At 55.2% G+C, this 26760-nt stretch overlaps 9 protein-coding genes across 9 annotated transcripts, besides 2 other annotated features; all 9 read right to left on the reverse strand.

Moving 5' to 3' along the window:
* Positions 1-732: 732 nt before the first annotated feature.
* Positions 733-3402, reverse strand: LPMP_070430 (hypothetical protein; the record flags this gene model as incomplete). The annotated part of the gene is made up of 1 exon (XM_010705749.1): positions 733-3402. One exon carries the CDS (start codon positions 3400-3402, stop codon positions 733-735), a length of 2670 nt encoding a protein of 889 aa, XP_010704051.1.
* Positions 3403-4387: 985 nt separating this feature from the next.
* Positions 4388-6328, reverse strand: LPMP_070440 (hypothetical protein; the record flags this gene model as incomplete). Its single annotated transcript, XM_010705750.1, has 1 exon — positions 4388-6328. One exon carries the CDS (start codon positions 6326-6328, stop codon positions 4388-4390), a length of 1941 nt encoding a protein of 646 aa, XP_010704052.1.
* A 3618-nt stretch (positions 6329-9946) lies between these two features.
* Positions 9947-10427: a repeat region.
* A 1505-nt stretch (positions 10428-11932) lies between these two features.
* Positions 11933-13477, reverse strand: LPMP_070450 (hypothetical protein; the record flags this gene model as incomplete). Its single annotated transcript, XM_010705751.1, has 1 exon — positions 11933-13477. The coding sequence occupies one exon, from the start codon at positions 13475-13477 to the stop codon at positions 11933-11935; it is 1545 nt and encodes a 514-aa protein (XP_010704053.1).
* Positions 13478-15649: 2172 nt separating this feature from the next.
* LPMP_070460 (hypothetical protein) lies at positions 15650-15979 on the reverse strand (the record flags this gene model as incomplete). Its single annotated transcript, XM_010705752.1, has 1 exon — positions 15650-15979. The coding sequence occupies one exon, from the start codon at positions 15977-15979 to the stop codon at positions 15650-15652; it is 330 nt and encodes a 109-aa protein (XP_010704054.1).
* A 1096-nt stretch (positions 15980-17075) lies between these two features.
* HTD2-2 (3-hydroxyacyl-ACP dehydratase, putative) lies at positions 17076-17546 on the reverse strand (the record flags this gene model as incomplete). The annotated part of the gene is made up of 1 exon (XM_010705753.1): positions 17076-17546. The coding sequence occupies one exon, from the start codon at positions 17544-17546 to the stop codon at positions 17076-17078; it is 471 nt and encodes a 156-aa protein (XP_010704055.1).
* Positions 17547-18517: 971 nt separating this feature from the next.
* HTD2-1 (3-hydroxyacyl-ACP dehydratase, putative) lies at positions 18518-18991 on the reverse strand (the record flags this gene model as incomplete). Its single annotated transcript, XM_010705754.1, has 1 exon — positions 18518-18991. The coding sequence occupies one exon, from the start codon at positions 18989-18991 to the stop codon at positions 18518-18520; it is 474 nt and encodes a 157-aa protein (XP_010704056.1).
* A 547-nt stretch (positions 18992-19538) lies between these two features.
* LPMP_070490 (hypothetical protein) lies at positions 19539-20039 on the reverse strand (the record flags this gene model as incomplete). Its single annotated transcript, XM_010705755.1, has 1 exon — positions 19539-20039. One exon carries the CDS (start codon positions 20037-20039, stop codon positions 19539-19541), a length of 501 nt encoding a protein of 166 aa, XP_010704057.1.
* A 784-nt stretch (positions 20040-20823) lies between these two features.
* On the reverse strand, positions 20824-22383 carry LPMP_070500 (acyl-CoA dehydrogenase, mitochondrial precursor, putative; the record flags this gene model as incomplete). The annotated part of the gene is made up of 1 exon (XM_010705756.1): positions 20824-22383. The coding sequence occupies one exon, from the start codon at positions 22381-22383 to the stop codon at positions 20824-20826; it is 1560 nt and encodes a 519-aa protein (XP_010704058.1).
* A 507-nt stretch (positions 22384-22890) lies between these two features.
* LPMP_070510 (hypothetical protein) lies at positions 22891-25233 on the reverse strand (the record flags this gene model as incomplete). The annotated part of the gene is made up of 1 exon (XM_010705757.1): positions 22891-25233. One exon carries the CDS (start codon positions 25231-25233, stop codon positions 22891-22893), a length of 2343 nt encoding a protein of 780 aa, XP_010704059.1.
* An 869-nt stretch (positions 25234-26102) lies between these two features.
* Positions 26103-26430: a repeat region.
* Positions 26431-26760: the final 330 nt, after the last annotated feature.

Here is a 26760-nt window from a genome sequence, read left to right on the forward strand (position 1 = left end):
GAATACAAGACTGCAAGGAAACTGTGCAAGTCAGAGGAAAGGGGAAGAAACAAAAAGCGGCGGGTTTACGCGTGGACAGAGGAGATGGCGCAGGTCGATGGAAACGCAGAAACACGCGCAGAGAGCCACAACGAGGGGTGGTGAAAGAGATGGGCGAGAGAAGACGCAAAGGGGGGGGAGAGCGGGAAAGCGAGATTGAGAGCGTGTGGAAAAGAGCGAGTCACGAGCGCATACCACACGCAGGGCAGTGCCGTCGGAGGAGGATAGGAGGGGGCCCAGTCCTTGGGAAGAAGAAAAGCCCTCGTGATAGGCGAGAACGAAGAATCAGAGAAAAGACAGGGCCACCGCGTTTGCATTGCGCTGAGATCGGTCACACCCATGACAGTTGGTTTAGTGAGGTGTGCGAACATGGGTGGGGCAGCAGCGGGGGGGGGGGGGGGGGCAGAGATCTCGCAAGAAAGGGAGAGCGCTTAAAATGGGAGAAGAGTGGCCTCCCCCCCTCTCCCATCCTGCACCCCCTTCGCTGCACACAGCGGAAGCGGCATGCACCCGTGCGCGTAAACGCAGGCACAAACGCAGTGGCAAGGGATGGCGTGCGACCAGACACGAGTAAAATGCACGAGCAAGACAAGATGACGGAGAAAGGATGCCTGAAGAGCGCAGCCTTCGCGGGCCTTGGCACCAAACCACACGTCAAAGCTTGCCCTCATCGAACATGTGTGAGCCTTCGAATCATCGGCGCTGCGGGGCAACGGCAGCAGCAGTGATTCCATCTACCCAGACCTCCAGCGCCGCCTCCTCCGCGCGACTGGCCGCCTCCAGTGCGACTGTGACAGCATCGCGGCTCTCACCATCCCTGCAGGGGAGTTCAATGTGAGGCCCGACAAGTGAGGCCTTGATCAGCAACACCTCACCCATGCCGACATCGCGCACGGACAGAAATAAGCGGTGCATCGCACCTACGTCCAGCCACGCGGAGCACACCTCTTGTACATCAACCAGAGATGGTGTGGCCCCTATAGCCGCTCCAGATATGGTTGCAGAACCGTTCATGCTGTACCGCTGCTTTGACTTCCGTCGTACCACGAGCAGGCCTGGTTGGCGCTCGTGCTGACTTGACTGCCCCACGTTGAGAAGGCTCTTAGCGCCGGTGTCATACATATACTCGGACAGCGTGTCTTCAAGGTACGCGGCGGCGCTGCGGCCGTCACCAATCAGCGTCCACACTGCAGACATGTTAGCGAGTGAGACACAAGTAGGAGAAACAGGAGACGAGGTGTCGCAGCTCAGCACTGACTCCTCGCGAGCAGCAGCGTCTCCTGGAGGTTGCGATGACCTCTGCGCAGTCCATACGATGATGGAGCCAAGGGTGGTGAAGACGTTGGATGCGACCGGAGCCAGGTGGATATTGCCGTAGCGCGCGTCGCAGGCGGGTACGTGGAGCAGAAGCCGGCCTGACCGCGAACAGACGCCGCTGCCGCCGCGCAGGGCCACCTCGCGTGGCAGCCAGAGCGAGGGAACGTAGGAGGCAATGCGGTACATCGCACTAAGAGCTGCTGCTGCGAAGACCCCTGCATCACCTTTGCTAACGGGTGTCGTGGCAGTGCTACCCTCCGTCGAGTCACTCTGACCCAGGTGACTCTCACCTGCGAAGAATGACGTGGGGACAGTCATGCACACCACCAGTGCGTGTGTACTCAGCACCCGCGGCGAGTGCAGCTGAAGTACATAGAGCTCCTCCGCTTGTGAGCCTGTGTCCGCCGCATCAGTGGGGGAAGGCCGCCGCGCTACAGCAGAGCCGCCCGCGTGGTTGTCTAAGACATGGGTAAGTACCTGCTCGCCATCTCCAGCACCTCGACGAATGCAGAGCAGGTACGATGTGCACCGCGGCACAACTAGCGGAGCTCCGACATCGCGTGCAAGCAGACGCATGGAGCGCTCCGTGCTGCTCAGCAACGGATCCTCTACGGCAAGCTGCTGCTGCTCTGCCTTGTGCAGCACGGCATCAAGCTGCTCCGACACGGGACGAGGCGACGTTGAAAGTCTTCGCAACTCCCACTCGCTCACGGCACCGCTCATCCTGCCATCACCTCGGTCTCGCTGACGGCTAAGAAACTGATGCACATGTGCTTCCCATGACTGCTCCACTAAGGGAAAACTGTAGAAAGAGTGCGGTGCGGCGCCTGCGCCGCCCAGTTGGAGTGCAGCTACCGCCAACACCGTTTCGGCTGCCACCATCGTCGTGTACAGCGCCAACCCCTCCCAGCACAGCTGAAGGTCGTACTGGAGAAGGTGCTGCACTGCAGAGGCAATACCCCCATCACCGGCGGCGGGACATGCGGAGACGGTGTAAGGGCTCCAACACGCCCTACCCCCGTGGGCCTCGTCAACGGCGCTGTGGTGATGCAGCGGCGGCAGCGGTAGTGAGGAGCAGGACGGCAGGAGTAGCTGAACAAAAGCTGCACCGGCGGCTGAGTAAAGGCTCAGCCCCCACGCTGGGCTGAGAGCGTCGTTTCCCATGTCTGCCAGCACGTGCGGTGCGCACGGTTCCCGCAGTTGTGTGAAGACAGATGCACGAGTCACTGTCTTGGTAGTCCGCGGAGACACTCGCGCCGACTTGCCCTCAGGAGCGTCGGTGGCGCCTGCGCTCCTGGTAAAGTATCGGAACCCGTCCAGCTCGAGGGTTGGAGTACGATAGAGGGACTCTAGGTGCGCCAGAATCCGATGCACCACATCGTCGGCAGTACCACAGGCCTCTGATGTCAACGTTCCGCTGTCCCACACTACTTCCAAAAAGAGCCGAAAAAGGGGCTGCAGCGCAGCCGCAATCGAGCAGGAGACAGTGGCGGTTGCGTTGTCAGCAGACGTGGATGACGCCACCACAGCGAGAGTCGCGGGAGACGAAGGAAGCGCCGTGACCTCCACTACCCATACGCGCAGCGGCGCACACTCACGTTCGACGCAGCCGCTCTCCGCTGTCGCAGTAGCGGAAGACGCCGCGCTACCACACCCCTGGGACGCGCTGACCCGCCACGAGGGCTGACGCAGGAGACTTGCACGCAGTCTCTCCGCGCACCAGCTTAATTTCCCTGAAGCGTCCGATGCAGCAGCGTCAGCGATGCCCACGCGACTCAGGTGCGGCACGAACAGCTCCGTCACGTACAGTGTCGCCCCGGTCTCGTCCATGCTCTCGAAGCGCGCCGTGTTGCTGGACGTGCCGAGCGGGAGTGCATCTCCTCTGATTGTGTTGTTGCACGCCGAGGCTGAATCGGTGGCGACCTTGCTGGCTTTCCCATGAACGTGGGAGAGGTGGTGAGAAGTCACGTCAAGTGTCCAGCGCCGAGGGGCGAGGATGCACTGCGTCGAGAAGCCCCACACGCGCCGAGGACACAGGTCCTCCATCGCCTGTCAAGTTTGTACCAAATGAGGTGGGGAAAGGGGAGGCGCCCACGAAGAGAAAACAGAAATCAGCTCGAGTCTTTGGGTATCGCAGCATGCATTCGTGAGGCAGTGCGGTGGCGATGACTTTACACGACGCTCTGATGGCGAGTGGGCACACGATGATGTTGAAGCGCGAAGATCACCACATTACCACACAATCGGAGAAGACGCACGAGCCAGCAAGAGAGAAAGAAAAAAAGAGAGAGAGGTGAGTGGCAAGGGAAATGTCGGGGGCCAACCGTGTGGAGGGCGGGGGGAAGGGGTATGTATGCGTGCAGTGCTGCGCAGACACCCAGGCATGCGTGGATACAGCACGGTACGAGCGGGTTAGGGTTAAGGAGTGGGGAGAGACACGGAAGAGAGGAGGCGGGACGGTGTGCATCCAACATCATCCTTGCTTCCGCTGTCTTCTTTGTAGTTCTTGTGCTCTCCGAGCCTCCTCCCCTCCCCACATGGCGAGCAGGCGGATCGGTCATCGTTTTTCTCCTCTTCTCTCGTTTGGCAATGGCCCTAAGCGTGCTCTTCATGGTCTTCCCCGCAGCTCTCCTACCGGCGCTCGGATACTCTTGATCCAACGCCGACACGTACACAGTCATTGTCTCGCTGGGGAGAGGTGGATGTGTCTGACGGTTACTCTTGACGTTGATTCTGCGGAACTGCAGTTCCTTTACTCGAGAGAGAAAGAGCGAGTAGAGTTGAAGAAACAACTGCTATAAGACGCCGACAAGAACAACAGGACATCCAACACACTCAACGGACAGCCCCATGATGGGAAAGAGAAAGAGAGGACGAGAGGGAGAAAGGAAACACGTCTAGAGTACGACAAACCTAAAAACACGAGGCGTTCAGATACTTTGAACAGCACATCGCTGCCCCCTCCCCTCTCTCTCTCCTCGCTCCTCCTCGCCCATGCACATACGCTGCCCCTATCATAGGCTCCACACCGTTACACGCCCAGGCTGGTCTGAATCGGCAAGTTGACGAGCAGAAAACCGGCCATCACAAGAATGGCGCCGGTGACATAGACGCCGCTGAAGCGCGCACTCTTGAAGATCACGTCCACAACCATGGCAAGCGGGGTGGTGAGTGACAACCCGAGCGTGGCGACCACCGGCGAGGTGAGGACGACGCTGCGCGCCCACAGCACGTCGCTGAGATTAGTGCCAATGAGAGAGTTCATCAGCAAAGGCCACAACTGCTGCCACGTTGGCCACGCAAACTTCTCCGCGCCTGTCACGCTAAGCAGCACCAGACCAGGCCATAGAAGAAGAAGGTTCAAGATGCCCACCGCCCCAAATACCATTCCCATGGCAAATCGTTCATCGTCCGGCAGATGGAACTTCAGCACCGACGTGTAGGCGGCGTAAAAGAACGCCGACAGCAGCGCCGCGATGTTGCCACCAAGGGTGTTGCGCCCGTTAGCGGCGTTCTTGTCGGATAGTCCCACCAGAATCGTACCACTGACGCTGACCCCAACCGCCACCAACTGATGCGCACTCACACGCTGCCGCAGCAACACATAAGATAAGAAGAGCGCCCAGATGGATGAAGTGGAACTGAGGATCGTGTTAGAGGCGACCGAGGTGAACGAGAGGGAGAGGTTGAAGAGGTAGTTGGCTAGAAACCAAAGCGGGCAGAAGAAAAGCGCGCACTGCCAGATGCGCCGGAGAGAGTAGCGGCGAATGCGCTGCCGACGCGCGCGCTGATGATGTCGGCGTCGCGGCGGCACCTCAGTACCGTTGTAGCGGAGCATGCTTGAGGTAATTGCTATTTCCCGGCCCTCCGCGACTTGCCATGGGGCAGCATCGACCAACGCGTCCTCATCCGTCAGGATAACACTAACCACCTCCTCTCGCGCACTCGACGCCGAGGAGGTGGAAAGGGAATAGTCACGGCACTCGTCCGCGACGTACAGCTGCATCACCGATCTCGCCACACCGTTCACATTGTCAACGTGGCCGTCACCACCGATGCCATCGTTGTCCGCCAGCACACTTCTGTCTGTAACACCGCCGCCCCTACGCACCTGTCGCAGGGGGGACGGCGGCGCTGACGGTGCCGCTCTAGCAGGGCGGTCACTCGCAGCTGACATCGCCAACCGTGACAGATGAACGCCGCCGTAGAGGGGTGGTTGCGTCGCATGCAGACCAGCACTTAGAAGCGGATGCAAGGAGGACGAGCCGAGGTTCAGCGACCGCTGAACTCCGCATTCTGTATTACTCCGAGCGCGCAGGGCAGAGTGGGAGAGAGTCAGGCTCACACCCGACACGGCCCTGCGATCATGAAGCATTTCCCTTGCCGCGCCAACCCTGACGGGCGGTAGTCTGGTGTCGTCACCGATTCCTACGTGCTGCTCTCTCTTCCTCCTCCGTTCACCGCTGTGCTCGCCGCCGGCGCTGTCCTCAGTCCCCTCCTCTATCGCCTCCTGCCTCTCCGCCTCCTCGGTTGACGACGACTCCCTCGAGTACAGTCGCGCGTCCTCGACGCACACTGGCTGCGTCTGCGAAGTTTCGTCCCACGAAGTGCGCCGCCAGCGAGCCGAGAGAAAGAAGCCGGTGTTCCACAGGCAAAAGCCTGTCGTATTAAAGTACGTGAGGAAAAATGGCTTGTTGAACTCGAGGGTGCCAAAGATGTGCTGGATCCAGACCGAAGACTCCACCCAGATGACCGTCACGCACAAGATCAGGGCAACGCCGAGGCTGTACTTGGAGAGCGCCATGGATGACCTTAGGTGGTCCACAGCACAAAGTCCCTTATTGTATGCACGATCGGCCAGCTCGCGAAGGCCGCTGCCTTGGGTGGCGATAATCATCGATCCCGGCGCGTCATCAATCTCCGCAGCGCCGCCAGCGCTCTCTTGGGCAGAGAGCGACGGCCAATTTGGCATGAGAACGAACGAGCGGAGGTCCACAGAAGCTTCACAGAACGAGAACGAAAGAATAGCAAACAATACATGCACATACACACGCAGAGAGAGAGAAGGACCGCGGCCCCCCCCCCCCAAGCGAAGGCGAAGCCAAGCAACGAGGGCAGGAGGGGTAAGGAAGCGCACTGGTCGGAGATGTCGTCAGCCACCCTGTTATTAGCAACAGCTGCTGCCGTTAGCGAAGACAAACTTCGCACAGGGGGGAAAAAGACGCACTGCAAGCACTCACAGCTACGCAAGACGAAGCGCAAGAGCAATAGAGAGTGAAGCAAAGTAAAAGTTAGTAGATTTTTTCGATCCCAGTCGTGACTATGTTTTCTCATTTCCGTTCGCTCTCTCGCTCCTTTGTCCGTTGTTCGTCCGTGCACGTGTGCTTCTGGGCTGTAGCCCTGTGTGGACAGAGTGGCGGAAGGGGGGCGGGTATACTGTGCCGTTTGTGCGTGTATGTGTGTGGGTGGGGGGAGGGGGGATGAATGTAAAAGGGAGGAAGTGTGCGGGGCGGCACGAATAAGTGGGGTAGGGCGCAAAATCAGCTCAAGATGGGACGCACATAACGAAAAAAGCACACAAATGTACGCGAGGCAGAAAGGGGGAAAAAAAAATAAGAAGAGGCGATAGCCACCCGAGCAAACACACACCAGCGCACCAACGCCGCACTTCTCTTCTCGGTTTGGGGGCCCCTTTTTCGAGGCCTATTCCCATACGCGCTCCGGGTGGGTACGCGGAAACAGAAGCGGAAAAGCCAAGAAATGAAAAGAAAGGGGCTATGAGGGGAGGGGTGGGAGAAACAAGAGAATACGCGCACAAAAACAAAAAAAAAACGCAGGCTGATTGCGATGAGGGTGTGGGGTGAATGCCAGCCAGTGTCGTCCACAAATGCGATGGGCGCGACAAGAGAGAACACTTCATAGAAGGAGGAGGGGGGAGAATGCGAGAGAGCTGAAGAAATAAGAGGCGCAGTTCAACAGTAGAAGGGCAGAAACACAATGAAGGAGTCGCGGGTGTGTCAAAGAGCAACGCCTTCTCCTCGAGCCTTCTCTTCCTCCGCCTCTTCTCTGCCTGTACGATTCCTCACTATCCTCTCTGGGTGTGCTCCTTGACATCACCTCTCTCCCCTGTAAGTGCCTTTCCTTTGCACGTGGGGTGTCCTATATCTTTTCGCTTTCTCTCTCTCTCTGTGCCTGAGAAAGAAGCGAGAGAAGGCAGCGAGCTTGTGTACCAGCAAAATCGAGTGTTGTGGCAGGCTCTCTTCGCCTCCGATACTCTCGCTGGTGCGGCTGCCTTCCTGCTGCTAGAATGTCTACAATTCCCCAGTGTGGGGTAAGAGTACCTCCGCGGCGGTATGCCGTTGTCAATTATATATTAAGGTCTGTTTGTATTCAGCTCCGATACACATCTACCTTTCTCACTTTCGCTCTCGATCCCTCCCTAGAGATCAATAGTAGGAGTAGAAAAGAGAGGGAAAATATGGCAAATGGGAAGGAGCAGAGGAGGGGGCATGCAGGCTCTGCTTCTGTGGACGAGTGTCACGCACCTACAGAGATCAGCACACACACACACACACACACACACACACACGTACGTGCGAAAGATGGACAAGAAACAAAGAAGAGCGTCGGCGAAGTAAAGTTGAAGAAAGTCAATGAGCACGTCGGTAGGGAAGGGAGAAAGATCATGGCAAGGGTCATGTAAGCATGACAGTGAACTCCTTACGGACACACACATACGTGGAAAAGGGGAGCTGTTCTTGAACGCTGCTTCTCGGCCGCCATTCACCCCCTCCTCTCCCCTGTGCACAGTGATAGCGTGTGAGGCGTTGCATTTCGCGCACGATCAGCGCATACGCCCTCTATAATGGCATCGTGAAAAGCGGGAGTATTTTTTCTCATTCTCTCTGGGGAGAATCCCTATCCCCGCTGCGCCGCCTCGAAAACACAGTCGTGATGGCTGCCAGGTCTGTGAGTGCCCGTGGTCCTATGCTTCGCTGCTTCCATTTCAAGCCAGATGCGTATCCCCCGCGCTCGCTGCACACCTACCCCTGCAGCCACTGTTTTCTCTTCACTTCTTTTCATCCTCCCCTCCCTCCCCCCTGTCACACACACAAAATAGACGTGCGCCCGTACGGTGCACCTGGGAGTCTCTCTCTCTCTCTTTCTCTCTCTCTCTGTGTGCACGTGGGTGGGGGGTGGGGGGTGGGTAGATGGGTGTGTGGAGAGGCAAAAAAGGAGGTCATTCACAGTCCACTGAAGAACAGAATTTTCAAAAAGGGGGGAACACCACAGAACGTAATCGTGTGATGAAGCGAAGGTCAGAGCAGAAGAATTGGGGCCTCCCTCTATCGTGGGTGTGGGTGTCCGCGTTTTCCTGAAGTAATATACCCGGCTTAGAGATGGGGTGGGAAACAGAAGAAATAAAGGATGTCGATGATGAAGGTGATCGCCGGCATCAGCTTCATCATCAGCGAAGGTGGAGAGAAGAGGGGGGGTGGTGAGGTGATGGAGGGGGGAAGAGGGACTGTACACAGAAAGGGCTACAATATCAAAGAAAAAAGACGAGAAACAATGAGACAGTCTCTCTCCCAGCAGTAAACGAGTCCCACTGGAGAATAAAGGCCTCCTCCCCCCTCCCCCCTCGCCGCGTGCCTTCTGTCTCTCTTCCCTGGACGAAATTGGTAGGTGGGTGCGAGGTAGTGAGTAGGGGGGAGAGGAAGGAGGAGGTTGAAGGGGGACTACGAAGTACTTGGTGTAGAAATGGCTAGCGGTCTTATTCAGCCCCACAACAAGCACATCCATCCACACAAAAGCCCAGCGAGAGAAAAGTAAAACCGCGAGGAGGAGGCGGACATTGCCAGATGAAATTAAAAGGACATGAAAACAGGCGGTACTTTTCTTGGGGGAGGGGACGGTGGAGAGGGGAGGGGGCGAAGACGCAAGCACACGCTGAGAGAAGCAAACAGGGGCTCCAAAATCACAAGCCCCGGGAAGAAAATAAAAATAAAAAACGCAACGACAAAAATGTACAGAGAGAGAAGAGGAAAGTGACGTGGAGGAGGAAGAGGGGTTACCGGCTGAAGAGAGTGGAAGATGGGCCTGGGTGTGGGTGAAGAGAGGGGTGAAGGGATGCAAGCACTCTTACACTGGTATGGATGTGCACGTCAGCACAAGCACGACATGAGGAATAGAGCAAAGCCGCAAAATTGGATGAAAATGACAACGCGCCCCTCTCTACGCCCACCCACCATCCCCGCACGCCCACCCGTTTCGGCTCTGGCTGGCTGCTTGGTGGGGTTTTTTGCTGGTGAGTTCTCCGCCGTAGGACGATGTACGGCAGCTGCCAAAGGGAAACCACAGGCACAGGCACCAATACATCAAAAAATGGGGAGGGGGCCACCGCATAGAGAGGGAGAGGGAGAGGGAGGGAGACGCAGAAAAAAAAAGCCCGTCTGAGGGAGACATGGAAAACTCGACAGCAGCGCACCACTAAAAATAATAACAACGCAAAGAAGACACCTCGGCAAGAGAAAAGGCAGCGCTTTTTTTCTCTGCTGGGGAAGAGGGGGGAGGGGAGGGCTCACCGACCTGTCCACTCTCCGCCGTAGAACAGATGTGGACTGACATCCACTTAACTCCCGGCCTGTCACAATGCCCATCAAGTGCTGCGAAGGTAGCCGTGGACACACGCGTTGACCCCGCCATCCGAGCACGGCACCCCCCGACCCAAGCCGCGCTCACCCGCCTCACAGCCGCTCACCACCAACGGGCGGCGGGGCCCAGGCGAGACGCGCCCATGCGGTGTTGGCGCTCTGCCCATCGCATGGATGACGCAAATGCGTTCCCCGCCGCAGGGCGCTCACCGACGCAAGCCCGCCTAGGCCCTCACCGCCGACAGCAGTAGCGAGGCATCGCCCTGACCCCTCCCCCCTATGTCGTAGGTGCCTGGCACCCCGTCACCACCGGAGGCGGCCCGGCATTAGCAGAGGTGAGGGGCCGCCTTGCCTCCCCACGCACAGAGCGTGGGTGGGGGACCCTGCCACCACCCAAAGACGCCGCCTGTCATCAAGCCAGCCCCACGCTGTGAGAACAACGGGACCAAAGGATGGAAGGAGAACCACGGAACCCCAAAGCAAACCATGTGAAGGTACACACGTGGCAACAGCTGCGTGCCACACACACGAAAAGGAGACAAAGGACTGTGGGAAAGGGAGAGAGAGAGAAAAAGCAAGACTATACGTATTACCAGCGAAGAGACGCACAGACGAAGTGACTCCCCCCTTCTCCCCCTCCATCGTGCTCTCTCAAGGCTTGTTCCCCACACCATCTACCTCTTTCTCTCCATGCAAGATCTGCGATAGCTATTTCGGAGGCAAGAGCGAAAGAGCTGCGTATATCATGTGTGCGCTGTCAGCACTGTCTCCCTCTCAGCCCTTCTCACCCCCCCCTTCCCCTTCCTTCCATTCTTCGTCCTTCGGCAAGAAGTTCTCATCGAATATGAGCTACGAAAGAGAAAGGCAGAGGACACTAACACGGAGAGAGAAAAGGACACTAAGCACAGACAGGAATAACATGCAAACCAAACTACTATGAAAGACGACATGAGAAGAATGGAGGATGGCACAGCAGAGGAGTAAAGTGTAGGAAGAAACACCTTAGCGCTCCCTACTGGCCCCCACGCACGTTCTCCTTTTCCTTTGCGTGTGTATATGTGTCGATCCCGCCCCCGCTTTTCCTCGAAAGCTTCCTTCCATTCCGGTCCCTGCTCCTTCGCGGTGCTGATCATCCTCGTCATCCCTGTCCAGGAGGCACGGTTTACCCTGTGCTCCTAAAACTCACCCATTCCTCTCTACTTCCAGTCCGTGGAGCAAACTACAGTAGTGTGAATAGGAACAGCACGGACAGTGCAAGTGGAAAGGATGCGGGCAGGAGTAGAAACAGTAACAACAGCACAGCCAGGGGTCATCTTTCGCATCACGGAAAGAGTGAGGGTGCGAGATGCGCGGCTCTGCGTGCTTCTGTGTTTAGTACTGGTTGGCTCTCTTTTCTTTTTCGCGGTCTTTGCTGCCATCGCTTTCTTCCCCTTCCCTTCCTTGTTGTATTCAACCTCCCTCGATTCGAGCCAACGCTTCGTGTCCTTCGTACACACACAAAAAAAAAAACACAGAGAGAGAGAGACACGCGTCACCAGACAAGATAGACGCGCCTAAGACGATAACAAAAGCAAACAGAGACGGTGGGGGAGGGAGGAGGGGCGCCACGCGTACCCCCCACCCACCCACCCACCCCCCTCCCCCAAAGGCGAAAGGAAGCAACAAAAGGGGGAGGGGAGAAAAGAGCAGCAGCAGCAGCGGCAAGTGCGCCTCAGCGAGATAATCCACCTGCGTGCATAGGGAAAACTGGCGCAGAGAACGTGGGAGGGGAAGGAAGAGGGAAGCGACAGAGGGGTTGGCGGTGGGACGCGCAAAGACATACACCCACGCCCCAAAAAAAAAAAACGCACGGAGGAAGATACAGACAGACAGACAGATAGCCATATGCGTATGAGACACACGAGTCTGAGAGAGTGGCAGGCCTAGTTGTCGCGGCCGCCAAACCACCTACTACGAATCCCTGTCATGAAGCGCTGCACCGCCGTCTCATTCCTGAGGTGTGCCGCCTGCTCCTCTGCCTCGCGCTTGCGCAGTTCTCGACGCACAATGCGGATCTTTTCATTCAGAAGCGCGCAGTTGTACGTCGTCATGCACTCGAAGTGGTCCTCCTCAAAGTGGGAACTCTTTGTATAGGCAATCTCCATGTACTTAGGTTTGTCAGCGAAGATGCGCACTTCCTCAATGTCCTTGATCATCCGCTCCGTCGTCTTGGGCAGCGCCTCCGACGCGTTCGGGCGCATTGTGTACAGGTGCTCGCCATCGACACAGAGCAGCCGCTGCTGACGTGCGCCATACTTATTGATGCAAATCACCTCAAACTGTTGGAGTGATATGGCCTCATCAACGTCCATGTCAATGATGATGTCTTCTGCCAAGTCCCGCAGAATTTCTGCCGGGGCCTCCTCGACGGCACGCCCGTTCACCACCACTTCCCGAACACCAAACCTGAAGAGGGACAAGATGGTGCGCTCGGCGATGGGACAGTTCGGTTGACCGCAGCCGGCGCCAAAATTGTAGTACTCATTAATGTTTAGCTCTATCGGCCCGTGCATGATACGCAGAGACCCTTGAATGATCCCACTGGCTGGCAGTCGGCTACAGATGGTAGCCTCCAACGACTCGGCAAGCATGTCGGCTGGTACAACGCACTGTCGCTGCACTGCCTTTGCCCGCGGGTCTAATGGGCGCACCTGCACAGTCAAGTTGACGTCGCGCGTTGTCGTATTTTGCAAAGCTGTGCGCTGCGGAAAGAGAAATAGCTTTGCCATCGGCATCGGGTTAATCGCGTAGCATGAGAAGCTCTGCGCATTGAGGTCCAGCTGCGCCGCCATTTCTTCCTCCCCCGTGTACTCGTCTGCAATGAACAACTTGTACAGGCGCGGGTTCGTCGAGTAGCGCTGCGAGAGCAACTCATTCGACGCCACAGCCTGCTGTAAGAAGGCTGCCACGATGTCTACGCCGCGATAGGTCGGCTGTGTCATATTCAGCGTCACAGTTGTGCGTTTGCCTTCAGCGTTGAGAAACGTACTAAATACACGCACCTCGCGCGTCGGGGCGGCGGTGTCAGAGGCAGAATCGTCTGCGAGCGTGCTTTGGTTACGACTCACTAGCCTGTCCATCTGCAGTCCTCGACTGCCAACGCCACGCATTGGGGATAAGCAGCCGCCTGAAATGGTGATAGATCCTTGGTACTGTAGTATGCCTGTTGTGGTCCTCCCAATATTACAAAAGGCGGCATTCGCCCTCATCGCCCGCTCTGCGAAGCCATCCCGTACCTCGTCCCAGGTCAGCGCCCGGACTTTTCCTAACTCACCGCTGTAGCCGCTTGAGTTGGGCCGCCAATCATCCACCGTACTCCACGGCTCGTCATGTGCAGCACTCGGCGCCTTGTAGACATATTTTCTCTGCTCTCGCTGCAAGTCCTCGGCGACATCAATACCCGCCACGTCGACAGCCCATCGCATCATTCTCCACCGCCTCACTTCTGTAATGTCGAAGTGTGTCGCTGTGTTTCGCGGTTCTTGGGGCGCGCTGGGACCTGGTGCCAGTGATCGACACAGGAGCAGCGCGCGAAAAGGGGAAAAGGGATGTCAGCAATGGCACGCACGCACACCGTGAGGGGAGGTGTTGGTGTTGGTGCACAACCCTTGACTGCACAAGCGCGCCTCTGTGTGTGAGCAGAACAAAAAAAAAGAACAACAACAAGAAGAAAGTGAGCGGCGCAGCGCATCCAATGACTGTGTGCACGTCGGCCAAGACACAGCCGTGGAAGCCACAAGAGCGCCGTGAGTAGATCACGACAGCGCGACAACAGTGACTCTCACAGGACCACAGAAACCCCTCTCAAGCGAAAGGGCGAGGAAAGATGGAAGTGAGCAACAGGCGCAGTCAATGCGGCTGTGCGCGTCGCTGACTTTGTGTAAATACAACCGCTCCTTCGCCATGATGAAAGAAGAGGAGTGGAAGAAAGAGAGGGAAAGCGTAGAGGAGAGGAAACGGGCCTTGCCACCAGTGGCGCAAGCATAGTCGGATAATCCCATGCAGAGGTCGTCTGTGGCCGTGCCGCGTGCACCGAACCGTATGACCCAAGGAGGTATTTAGGTACTGAATGCGCGTGTGTGTGTTTTTTTCTTTGGTTTGGTACTAATGCGAGGGCTGAATCCCACCCCACTCATCTGCTTTTCCTGTCTCACCTAGTAGAGACGTGAACGGGAGTTGAATGGGTGGGACTGAGCCTAGCACCGGAGTATTAATGGAAAGAATGCCCAAGGAGGAGAATTCCAGTGTCGACATGCAGAAAGAAACGGCAGATGAAACTTGAGCAACAAGCATGAGGAGGTGCATCCAAGCCGTGCAACTCTGAGCGCGTCCTCACAACACCAGCGCTTCTCGTTAGCTCCAACTGCCTGGGAAAACTGAACGCGAGAAAAAAGAAAAAAAATAAAGAACAACAACGATGGAAATCCGTGAAGAAAACGAGACGGAAATTCTCTCAGACGGCAACAGCGACTTACTGACTGGCTGTGGAGGCGAAAGAAAATCCTGAAGCAGCGGAGAGAGGAAGGCAGAGGACGATTGGCGGGCGCCTGCATTCACTATCGAGAGCGAGCCATCACCACCATATATGCGAATGTAGGCGTGTTTGTGTATGTGTGCTGGTGCTTTGTAGCAAGAGAGTGTGGGCAAGTCCAAACAACACCGAACAAAGAGAATAACCGCATGGAGAGGACGATGCGACGCAACAGGCGGAGAGGTGAGGAGGGAGGCAAAGAAATTTGCTGACAAGTCCCTTTCAGCGGTGTACCAGACTATCCCACTCTTTCCTGGAAATTTGGCCGCAGCGGATGCCAAAGTGTGAACGCGTATGTGCACAAGCGGTCAAAGAAAAAAGAACAAGCAGAGAGGAAGGAGGAAGGGGGTTGGAATATAGTAGAGTGAGAGGGAGGAGAAAGACGAGCGGAGTGCCTCGGAGACACGTGAGGCAGAGCAAGAGCTGTGCAGGAAAAACACGTTCTAAGAGACAACTACACGCACCCCACCCCATTTGCTTTCTCGCTGAACAGTGTCTGAAGTGTCTACCAAACTGTGAAGCAGAGGAGAAGGGTGAGCAGCGCCTTCACAGCGCCGACAGTGTCGGCATCATCGTGTCAGCGCTAGAAAGAGAGAGAGAGAGAGCTGCCATCCAGACGACACCGACGATGCGCCGTATTCCAAATGCGCCAACGTGGTGCCCATGTCAGAGGGGTACCGCGCGGCATTCGCGCCCTCCATTCCACTGAGAACGCGTGTGCTCGTCTCTGCTGGACGGCGCCGAGTTTGCGCACTTGTGTGTCGATTTGTGTGAAAGAACATCCAGCCCTCGGCCCCAACACACCGGTAGAAAAAAAATAATAAATCGCCAAAGCCCCGCGGTGTCGCAGCGACAGAGCGACAAAGATACGAGAAATAGAGAGAGACGCCGTCAACGCTGCCCCACGCGTCGGCACCCACACACACCCACACAGCACCAACAGCAATACCTACATAGGTATACCCTTTCTGGGAAGAAGGAGCACACAGCAACCTTCCCCATCCACCTATCCAACACTACCTCACCCAGCTACGTGGAAGGCAAGAGGAGGAGAATAGAGCCGGGTGAACTAGGCCGTTGAGATGCGTCGGTGGTCTAGAACTCGCAGCTCTCGGTCCAGCTTGTAGTTTCGCCGGTACAAGGGAAACATGCGATCCCGCGAGGCTGCCAACGATCCAGGACGGCTGGTGCGGCCCTGCTCCGCTGGATAGCGCTGCCCCTTCATTGAATACGTGTAGTGCAACGGCTTGTAGAGAGAGGCGACGTACGCCTCATCCAGCTCCAGCTCCGCGGCGGCCTCATCCAGGTTAAAGCGGCCACGGCGGTCAAGCGGGTAGACAGTCTTGTCCTTCCATCCGCGCTCGAACGAGTTGTAGAGGACACGCACAGTCCGGCGCATATTTTGGGGGGGTATGTCTTCTTGTTCCTCTTCCTGCTCTTTCGCTCTACCTCCTTTTAACACACGCACCCATTACACCTCTTCCGCGTGCGCCTGCAGTGTGTGCGTGTGTGTTGTCTCGCTTGCTTGCGAGGCAGCACGTACAGAGGTAGGAAGAGAATATCGAAGAGCGCGCACACACAGAAAGAGAGAGAGAGAGAACCCTCGTACTTTGCAGAGTTGCTGGGGAGGAGAAAGATCAGACACCGTGACGCATGTTGGAGGGCGAGAGAGCAGTAAGTGTAGAGAGAGAGGAAAAGAGGTCATGAAAAGAAGCCGAGGGTTTGAGGGAAATGAGAGCACAGCACATAGCATAAGCCTTAGCGTACGCCCAGACAGGCTGAGATGCATCAGAGGCGGCAAGGACGCGAAGGGAGCCCGCCTCCGAGCGTTTATGTCAGTGCGCGTCCTTTCCGCATGTCGCCTGGACCATCGTTCGTGCTGAGCCAATGGCATACGAGAAAATGAGGAATACACTTGAAGGCACCAGCAGGGATGCTCATTTTTTTCCAGTTTTCACTCTTCCGGGGCTATCTCGCGAATCAGAAGGTGAAGACTATAGTGGAAGAGAGAAGACGCCCACACACACACACACAAAGAAAGGAACAGAGAGAGAGAGCAAGGTGTGCACTTGGCAGACGTAACACCACACTGATGCACCTCTTGCGGCGTTTGTGCTACTCCCTCTCCCTCTTCCTCCCGGCATTGTGGGAAAAGGGAAGTGGATAGTGGAGGAAGGGAGGGCTCTGCACTTCGTGAGGCAGACGCCCAGGTCGATAGATGAGTCAGACCAGAATTCATGAAAAGGTAGTTTGTAGGCTGTGTGCTGGAGAGGGGTAGGACAGGGGGGCAGGGCGTCATGTGGGCCAGGGAATGGAGAGCTCATGGGTTGCTGTTTGTACCCGTGCGATGTCAAGCCTCAAGTGAAGGCAGCCTGCACTACGGGTGCCTTTCTTGTCGAGACTCATAGTCGTATGTTCACCACACACTCTCTCAGTGTGGCCCACTCATGCCTCCGCCCCACTGTCACCCTAACCATCGGCCAGTTTCCTTCTCTCTACTTCACAGACCACTCACTCTCGCCCTCAAACTTCAGATTCTTGTTCATGACCACGGCAGACCCGTCAACGCACATAATTGTCTTGCCGGTAGAAGGCTCCGTCTTTTGTAGAATGTTGGACAGATAAACGAGTCCCTTATCCTTGCGGAACTCGCGGACCTCGACGATGGCCTGGATATCGTCGCCGACGAAAACCGGAGCGGTGAAGCGCAAGTTCTGCGACAGGTACACAGTGCCAGGACCGGGCATCTCCTTCGCCATGAGACCTGAGAAAAGCGAGCCGGCGTACATGCCGTAACAAATGGTGGTGGGAAACCCCGCTGCCTGGGCCGCCTCCGGGTCACTGTGAATGGGGTTGTGGTCGTCAATGACGTTGCCGAAGGTGGTGACGTTCTCTTGGCTGATGTAGACTGTCTTGGTCGCCTGTGAGCCCACACGGATGGTAAGTGGCGCGATCTCGGTAGACATAGCCGCTGGTGATGAGGACGATCCTTCGGTCTTTTCACTCTTGGATGAGGATGACACTTGCTCAGCGCTCTGATCACGACTGCGCATGTATGTTGTCGAAACAGAGTGGAAATAAGTGTACGCAAAGGGGAAAGGGGGAAACTTGTTGTGATACTCACGCAATGTCGCAGGCGATGGTGTCGAAAGAAAGAAGGGGGGAACGTTTCGGTTGTCATGTATGTGATGCCGGAGAGAAAAACAACACGCTCCAGTCTCACCGGTCCTGAGATCGGCGAAATCCATCCCGCATGACATTCATTTTCTGCTCACACGTACGCCAGAATGTGCGTTTTAGATGCGAAGATGAACAAATTGACGGGGCCAATGTAAGAGATCGAAAGACACATATTCAAGATGAGACGAACTCGCACACGTCCCTGCGCACAAGAACCCGAGGTGCAGAAGGTATCAGAGAAGGCAATGATGGAAACAGCCCCTGGGCCCTTTTTGCTCTCTGTGGGAGATTGGTGCTCGCAACAAAGGCAACAGAGATACGCCTCTTGTTGTTTGAGTGCTTTTTGTTTCTCCTTTGCCTTCGCGTTGTGCGAGGCTTCGTGAGAGCCGCATGGAAGAGGTGAGATGAAAGAAAAGAGCGACAGAATGGAGAATGCGTGTGTGTGTGTGTGTGTGTAAAATGAGGGAGAGGGCCAATAAAGCCTCTTTAGCACACGTAACGTTAGCAAAGACGCCAAAGCGGCAACGAAAAGAAGTGAAAGGTAACACGACCCCAGTCCAGACATACAGAGAGGCAAGCAGACGTACAGACGTACGCAATGCAAGCCAGCCGCCGACAGAAAGACTTGCGCCTCGTTTCCTCCCTTTTTTTCGCTGCTTCTGTAAATCACCTCTCGATGGTGTCCTCCTGACATTTTCGTACATGTAGAGCCATCCTGTTCTTGGAGGCTTCCCTTCCCAACGTCAACGACGCAGCGCTACAGCCGACGCGTCCACTCGCTCTCCCCTTCAAACTCCACGAGCTTGTTCATCCCTACAGAGAACCCCTCAATGCAGGTGATCTTCGTGCCCAAGTTCGTCGGGTTTGCCTTCTGTATGATGGTCGACATCTCAATGAGCCCCGTGCTGCGGCGGAACTGGGTAACCTTGGCAATCACCTCCAGCTCATCACCAGCAAAGATGGGTGTCAGGAAGCGCAGGGTCTGCGAGAGGTACACTGTGTTGGGGCCTGGGAGTTCCGTCGCCATCAGGCCAGAAAAGAGAGAGCCGGCCAGCATACCATGGCATATGGGGGAGGGGAATCCGGCTGCCTTCGCGGCGGCCGCGTCGCTGTGAATGGGGTTATGGTCTTGAACAAGGTTCCCAAAAAGGACAACATCCCTCTGCGTAATTCTCACCGTCTTTGAAGCCTGCGCCCCGACACGAATGATGCGGTGTGCTGCGGCTTGCATGGTGCTTGTCCTGAAAGATGGGGCCAATAAAGACGCGTATTGGTACAACGAGGAAGTCTAACGGACAAATTTTTGTGGGCATGTTGTCTATGGAGGGCACCACCACACCAAGAACAGGCGACAGCAAGTAGTGTGATACGCAAACGAGGTGCAGAAGAAGAAAAAGTCAAAACAGAAGAAATGAGAGAGATGGACAAGCAGTCTGCAGCAGCGTTAATTACCTTCAGGACTAATGCACACGGGTACACGCCTTGTACGACCTCAGGAGATCAAGCCCTGGTGAGGTGATCTAGTGAGAAAAGGGGAGAACACACACACGCACACATGAACATGTGTCTTCTCCCTCCCCCCCCCCGTCCTCCTTGCTGCCATCAAAATGAAAAAAAAATGGCCCACCGTGTGGCCACAGCCGCGGAGAAGACATGCACACACGCACTGCTTCATATCGTTACTTTTGATGTAACGCGACATCATCATCCCTTCTTCACAACGCACACACACACACACACACACACACGAGACAGGTTGCCTTGGTTGATGACCCAGCTCAGATCCGATTGTACTGCAGTGCGTTCCGTTGCATCACCTTGTTCCATCGGTGCACCCACCCACCCTGGTTCAGAGTCTTGTCCGTACCCCAGCCCTTGTAGTGGACGCGGTGTACCAAAATGTTACCAGAGCGGACCATCTTGTTCATCGTCCAGTACGATATGTTTGCGTACGGCACCCACTCGCGCGTGCCTAGCGTGCCCTGTACCGCGTGGTAGCGGTCGACATTTGCGAGGCGATGGTATGGGATCTTGAAGAGCCCAAACTGGTTGTAGCTGAAGCAAGTGACCTTCCGCTGAAGCATCTGCTGCGGCAATCCGGAGAGCGACTTCGCCAGCGGCTCATCTACGTTGGCCAGCGCCTGGCACAGGCTGCGCAACCACTCATCACGGAAGGACTTTTCGTACATGAGGCGCGACTCTAGCACGAAGTGGGTGTGCCGACGTGGCACATCCTGTCCAATGTGCCGCATCAACAAGACACCCTTGCAGCTAAGCATGGCTTTCGGAACCTGCAAGCTTCGCCGAGACAAAGGCTCAATGGTGATGCAAGGAAGTAGAAAAAAAAGGGAAAATGGAAAAAGAGACGGTGAAAGTGCAAGTGGGGAAGTAGCGAGAAAATAGCAGGACACTCGCAGAGGCGCTGATTATCCTCTCGACACAGAAGGCGAGCTGCACAACGCCAATCAGTAAGCGCATCCGGAGCACGCGGTGGAGGGTGTTGCGCTTGGCGGAAGCCAACGCAGTGAGACTGTCCTTTTTTCTTTCGCTCCTTCGCTCCGAGTCGTCAGTAATCTATTCGTTCTCTTCATGATCGAGATACACGCCCTACTACTTGCACAATGCAGCCTCAGTTCATTCCAGAAGTTCAACACCTGAACTCCTATTTATCCTCTGCTCGGTAGTTGCTTTACAGGGAAACAGATGATGACTTTCGTCACAATACACGGAAAAATAATGTGAGTCTCCTGTAGTGCTTACGAGTTAACCACAACGGTTCTCTCTGTGATGCACAAATAATTGTCCCAACAAGCACAAAGACAGACAGGCACCGAGAGCCTCAACACACACAGGCACAGGCGCACACCACGTAATAAGTAGCTCCATCGCCATCGCTGGCAAACTCCCTGTCGCACAACTTCTTTTCACTTTCGAGCTTATGCAACGTGCCGTTCATTGAATGTGTGGGGGGGAGGGGGATAAGAATGGTCACGGAAAAGGAAAGGCAGACGCCGCATAGTGTAGTCACGAGAGACACCGGCCCGTGTGAGACCGTTTTTCCCCCTACGACCGCAATACTTCATCGCACATCTCCACTGCAATCCGCTTGTAGGAGTCATCAGCAGTCATTCCAACGTTGCAGGACTCCTCAGAGAGCTGAATCGCACGGTTGGTGGCCATGGCGATAAAGGTGCTGGCCAGTTCCTTTTCAGCTTTGGCAGTCAGCAGACACTTGCTTTGACACATGGCCGCGCGCGACGCACTGGCAGAGGCGGCGTATAGCAACGACACTGCTTCACCAAGGCGGTTAATGATGAGCTGCTGCAGAGGCACCTGGGAGCCATTACGGACAAAGGCGGCCTCCACAGCGTTACCAAAGGCAACCACAGCAGAGTCGATGGCGGAGCAGTCCAGCTCCCGCACCGGCACGCGATCCTTCATGCCTATCGACCGCATCGTCCGCAGCTGCACCATCTGCAACGTAGACGTGCGCTGAAAGACAAGACCGTAGTCCTCAACCCCACAGCAGACGGCAGATGAATAGAGAAAATCGATGGACTCCATCATAGACAACATAAGACGCGCGTTTGCAAAGCACTTTTCGAGGATCGCGTTCATAGGGGTTGCCGTCGACAGAATGCTGAGCCATCTATTCGTGCTACTCTGCACGAATACACTAACCAGAGCCGCATCCAGCAAGCTGTCTTCGGTGGGCAAATCTAGGTTGGCAGTTAGAGCGTAGAGAGCAGACTCAATAGCGTACATAGCGCACGCGCACGATGCGACTGTGTCAGCAGCCCATTGTTCCGGTACACTTCCCCGCAGCTCTTGCACGACCCGCTTCAAAATGCCGAGCAACGTGGACGCATAGACGTACTGCTCAGTGAACAATGTGATCATGCGGTTCTTGAACCCTTCCCCAACTACGCCAACTACGTCAGCAACGGGAGTCTCTTCAAAGTTAACGATTTCTCCATTCACGCTCACCCCTTTTGCGCTCTTCTCTACGATAAAGAAAGTGTTCCGCGAAACCTCCATCGGCCCCGCCTCCGCTGCAGTCTGAGTCAGCGTCTTGGCCAGTACCAGATAGTGTGTCGCACTTTCAGCGAACTTGCACTGTTTGGACCCTGTGAGCACGTACATGCCGGTGCTTGTGATCGTAGCCTTGGCAGTAATCATGCTAATGTCACTCCCGCAGCCCTCCTGTGTAGCCCATCCCATCATAATCGTGCCATCGGACATTCCCGTAAGGTACTTCCCTTTCACTTCCTTCGAACCTACTGTAGACAGCAAATAGGATGCGAATCCACAGTGCTGAATCGTCTGTAGAAGCTTGCTGTCGCCGCTGGTCCCTACCTCCTCACAGATGAGAGCGTGCGCTGTATGCCCTAGCCCCAGTCCGCCATACTCAGTTGCGATTCGAGCGCCTGCGAGATTGAGCTCCTTATCACTGCTGCGGATCTGTTCAATGAGTGTCTGCACAGTCTCTGACTCATCACTGTCCAGCTTCCGAGAGGGGTACGGGAAGAGCTCTTCGGAGACGACACGAAAGTTGAAAAGGCCAGCCATGTACGAGGCATAACGCACGTACTGCCTTGGCGCTGAAGAAAATATGCGGCGCATTTGGCTCTGCACAACTTGACTGCAGAATTTCGCTTCGAACTTTCAGCAACAACCAACGCAGATCACATTTTTGTTTGTTTGTCACAAGTCAAGTACGCAACGTCGGGAAAGCAAGGGAAAAAAACATTCTTGGTACAGCGAGGAGAGTCGCAGCATGTCAGCATCAGTGTGCTGTGTGCACGGAGTGTCAAGTAGGCAAACCACAATGCAACTATATTCAGGCAAAGATGTGAGTCACTGCAGGCTCAGTCCCCCCGAACTCTTCGATGTTCTGAGATAAACTATATACTGGCACGAAAATGGGCAGACCTTGAGCCCGGCGAATAAAAAAAAACCTGTTGTGTTATCTGCTTGCAGTCCGCTGGCCGCAAACGAGTCCCCTATTCGCATTTGGTTTCAGTTCTGTGCGTATTAGACGAGTTTTACAACGGAAAGAAGAGTTAGGTCATTAAACTTTGTACACCTACTTCTCGAGAACAGTTACGTTCATCAAACCGCTACAGCCTCTCATTCTTCCTCCTCGTTTTCCCTACCCCCAGCAGTGACGTCGGACATGCTGAACGCAACCGTAGTCCATTTCGGAAATACTCGCTTGAATAGGTCCATGCATACAACATCATGTTGCATAATCTGGTCGTTGAGGACAGCCTTGAAAAGGCCATGGGTGCCAACAGGTTTGGTTACCTTGCCACGACGGCCGAGCTTGGTGTAAAGGTCAACTGGCTTAAACCACTTGATATCCTCATCGTTGAAGAACATGTATTTAATAACGACCTGTTTTTTGTGAATCACCGCCACGCGGCCACTAAGAACGGTGCGCTTCAGCAGAAGAGTTTCTGGATTGGGTGGAAGGGCTCCGCCAAAGCATGCTAGTCGCAGAGGATTTCCCTCTACCTGCTCCTCGAGTGAAGGTACCTGGAAAAGCAGCAACGGGCACGGGTTATAGCTGATGGGACCAAAGAATGTCGCCATACGGAACCTGTCACTTTCGTGGAAAAAGCGGGCAAATTTGGATCGGTCGCCTGAGCTGATGTCACTAAAGAGCGGAGAGACATAGAACTTGCGGAACCCAATGTGCGCCAACATGGGGGTTTTTGACTTGATAGGCTCATCCAGTTCTGACGCTCGCTGAACCTGGAAGTGAAGCACAGACCACTTTTGCTCATGCTGTAGCTGACCAGAAGCAATAAGAAGAGACCTCTCACAGGCACTCCACACACTTTGAGGGACGCCGATGAGAGTGATGGCGATGTGCATTCCTACCTCAGCCATCCCTCCTTTACACGCGTCAATCGCACTCTCGCGAATGCGAGAATACCCTTGGAGCTTGTAAATGTAAGCGTACTGCGGTGGTAGGTTCTCCGCCGGATCCCATTTGCCTGTGTGAAAACTCTTCATTCCGCGATACTTAGCAAAACGTTGCCTCGCAGGTATATTAACAGGGGTGTCCACCATATCTGGATTCCAAGCATCCACATCACTCAATTCCTTCAGATTTTCCATTTCCAGTAGCCTTTCCTCGTCGGTCATCCTCTCCAGCCGCATGACATCCTCAGCCTTGAGAAAGTCCACATCGGTTTGCGTCGTGCGGTAGGATATGGCATCCTCGGCAAAGGTGTCCTCCTCATTAATAGTAATGTGGTGCTGCTCTGATGAATTGTCTTTCACAATATTCTCCTCTGTATCGTACCACGCCGCTTGGTCGCTGGAAACCCCAGCCGGTACACGAATCTTGTGTGTCTGTGCCATTTCTTGATGGTAAAGTACGTCGGCATCAGTTGGAAAACCATCGTCCTCGAGAGTCAAATTGGCTTGAACTTGCTGGAGCGACTCGCGTTCTTCTTCCTGAGATACCTCAATAAGCACTCGCTCACCACTCTTCCGCACCTCTTCGATCTTGGAAACCTGGAAAGTACCGTGATTTGTTAGGTGAACAAGCTGTGCTGCAGAAAGAGGCATACCACGCAAATGGCCTGTGATTGTGAGTTCCTGGGTTTGGGAATCGAAGGTCTTGTCCTCCACCACCATGTACGGATGCTGATCTCTCCATTTCAGAGTCCTGATTTTCGACACTTGTATGTGGCGCAGAATGTTAGTGTAGTCTTCTTGACTAACCACGGGCACGATTTTCGCTGTGTCACTCTGCACGGAGCTGAAATAGCGTTGGTGGATTCTCAGCACTTTCTGTCGCTGGTGGTCGGCGAAGGTGTGCAGGTTCTGAATTACAACGACAACACTTGGGGCACCCTGCGAATTGATGGCTGCAACTAGGTCTCGCGTGTAGTCCGTGATGCATAGGCCAACATCGCTGAACCACGTTGTCGCAATTGTCTCTGCTCCGTCATCGCCCGCGAAAGCGCGAGCATCCTGAAGCTCTCGGATAGTGTTTTGCACGGCTTGTGAACAGTCGAGTGTGAGCACCAGAAAATCGCTCACTTTTGCAACGTCGATGCAGTCCTGATCATTGCAGTTCTTTTCACAGACAAATGTGAAAGCCGCTTTCTTTTCTTTGGACACAATACTGAATGGTTGATCGCCACCTGGAAAATCTACATTCAGACTTTTGCAGAACCCCTGGAGAATTTCCTCCGTGTTCCCGGACTCGTTTGCGGGAATAATGCCGATAACACGAGGCAACCCGTCAGCGCTTCCCAAGCGTCGCTGCTCCAAAGCTGCGTGGGCTCGCTTCTTTCGCAGTGCAGCAGCTGCCTGCTTTGATCGCTCCTTGTTATGAGCAGAAGTTCCAGCTTTCACATTGCATTGCCTGCTCTGGAGCTGCCGACCCTTAGATTTTTCAGCCAGTGTGTGCTTTGATGCAAAGCGCTGTTTATGCTCTTTGTTGCGAGCCATTGTACGTAATCTACGTATCTCGATGAAGAACGACTATAAAGGAAAGAATACAGAAAGATGCTTGAAAGCCACATAAATGTGTAGATGACATGAGATTACTCTGTAATCCACAGGAAAAGACGCACAAAGGTACATTGTGCTACATCCTAATATCTCTGTAGACTCTCTCTCTCTCTCTCCCTCGTCGATGCGCTGCATCAACACATCATGCGTCAAGAGAGCCACATATAATGGGAAAACACTGACCGATGGTGCGCAAAGGACAGACGGTAGGAAAAAACGACAAAAGTATGCTTACCCGCTAGAAAAGCGAAGAAACAAGCCTATATATTTAAGACATTAGTTATATTCCAACCTTCTGCAAAGCAGGCTCAAAAAACTTGGGCCAGAACCAAATTTGGCACTTGCACAGAAAAGGTAATTGCTGCGCGAGTAATTTGTATCGCCTATCTAACAGTGGTATCGCCTATTGTACATAACTGCAAGCACTACAACTATCTCTGTAGAACACTCTCGCGAAAAAAAAAAAGCGACTTAGCCCAAGTACAACTAGGCGAGCTGCCTCTCAACAAAAAAAGAAAAAGCACACTGCTGGCTGCACAACTGTATTCGCAGCCACAAAAACCCTCAAATCCATGACCCTCCCTGGGCAGAAATCCGCAACGGCAAGAACATCAGTTCCGTCACCGCCAGCACCCACTTCATCAAATTTGTAATTCCCAAGGCTTTGGGTATTCCTGACCTGCCTGCCCCCCAACCATCCAGCAGAACAACCGGATGCCCTACCGCAAAACAAAACAGTGGAAGGGTGGCCGTGGACACACGCGCCGGCACCGCCATCCGCCCCGGGCCCCCCCCCCCAATAAAAAAGCCGTGCCCGCCACGCCAGGCCTCCGCCCGGCGCATCCCCCGGGGCGGCCCGGCCCCATGCGGCGCCGGCGCCCTGCCCGTCGCATGGATGACGCAAATGCGTTCCCCGCCGCAGGGCGCTCACCGACGCAAGCCCGCCCAGGCCCCCACCGCCGACAGCAGTAGCGAGGCATCGCCCTGACCCTCCCCCCATACCGCAGGCGCCTGGCGCCCGCCACCACCGAAGGCGGCCCGGCATTAGCAGGGATGGGGGGCCGCCTTGCCTCCCCACGCACAGAGCGGGGCAGTGGACCTTGTCACCACCCAAAGACGCCGCCTGCCACCAGGCCACCCCCCGGGGCAAAGAATCCATTTGCCAAGCCAATACCCAGCTGAAAATATGTGAACTGCAAAGGGGTATGCGCGGTTTCTGGCGGCAATTCGCTCCAAGGCCGGCGCGTTGTTGCACCCATCTCCCCCCGTCGGCGAGGGCCGTGGCGCTGGCAAGGGAACAGAAGAAACCCCACACCCACAGGAACAACCCCACGCGTTTGAAAAACAGAGGGCGGGAGTGCCTTGCGGATATTTCAGTGTTTATTTCGAAGTGCTCACCCTACGTGAAAAACAGTCGCGCCAGACATTTCAAAATTCCAGGTCAGGATTTACTCCCGCGTAAAG

The sequence above is a fragment of the Leishmania panamensis genome (genome assembly GCF_000755165.1).
Source record: "Leishmania panamensis strain MHOM/PA/94/PSC-1 chromosome 7 sequence".
NCBI classification, from domain to species: Eukaryota; Euglenozoa; class Kinetoplastea; order Trypanosomatida; family Trypanosomatidae; genus Leishmania; species Leishmania panamensis.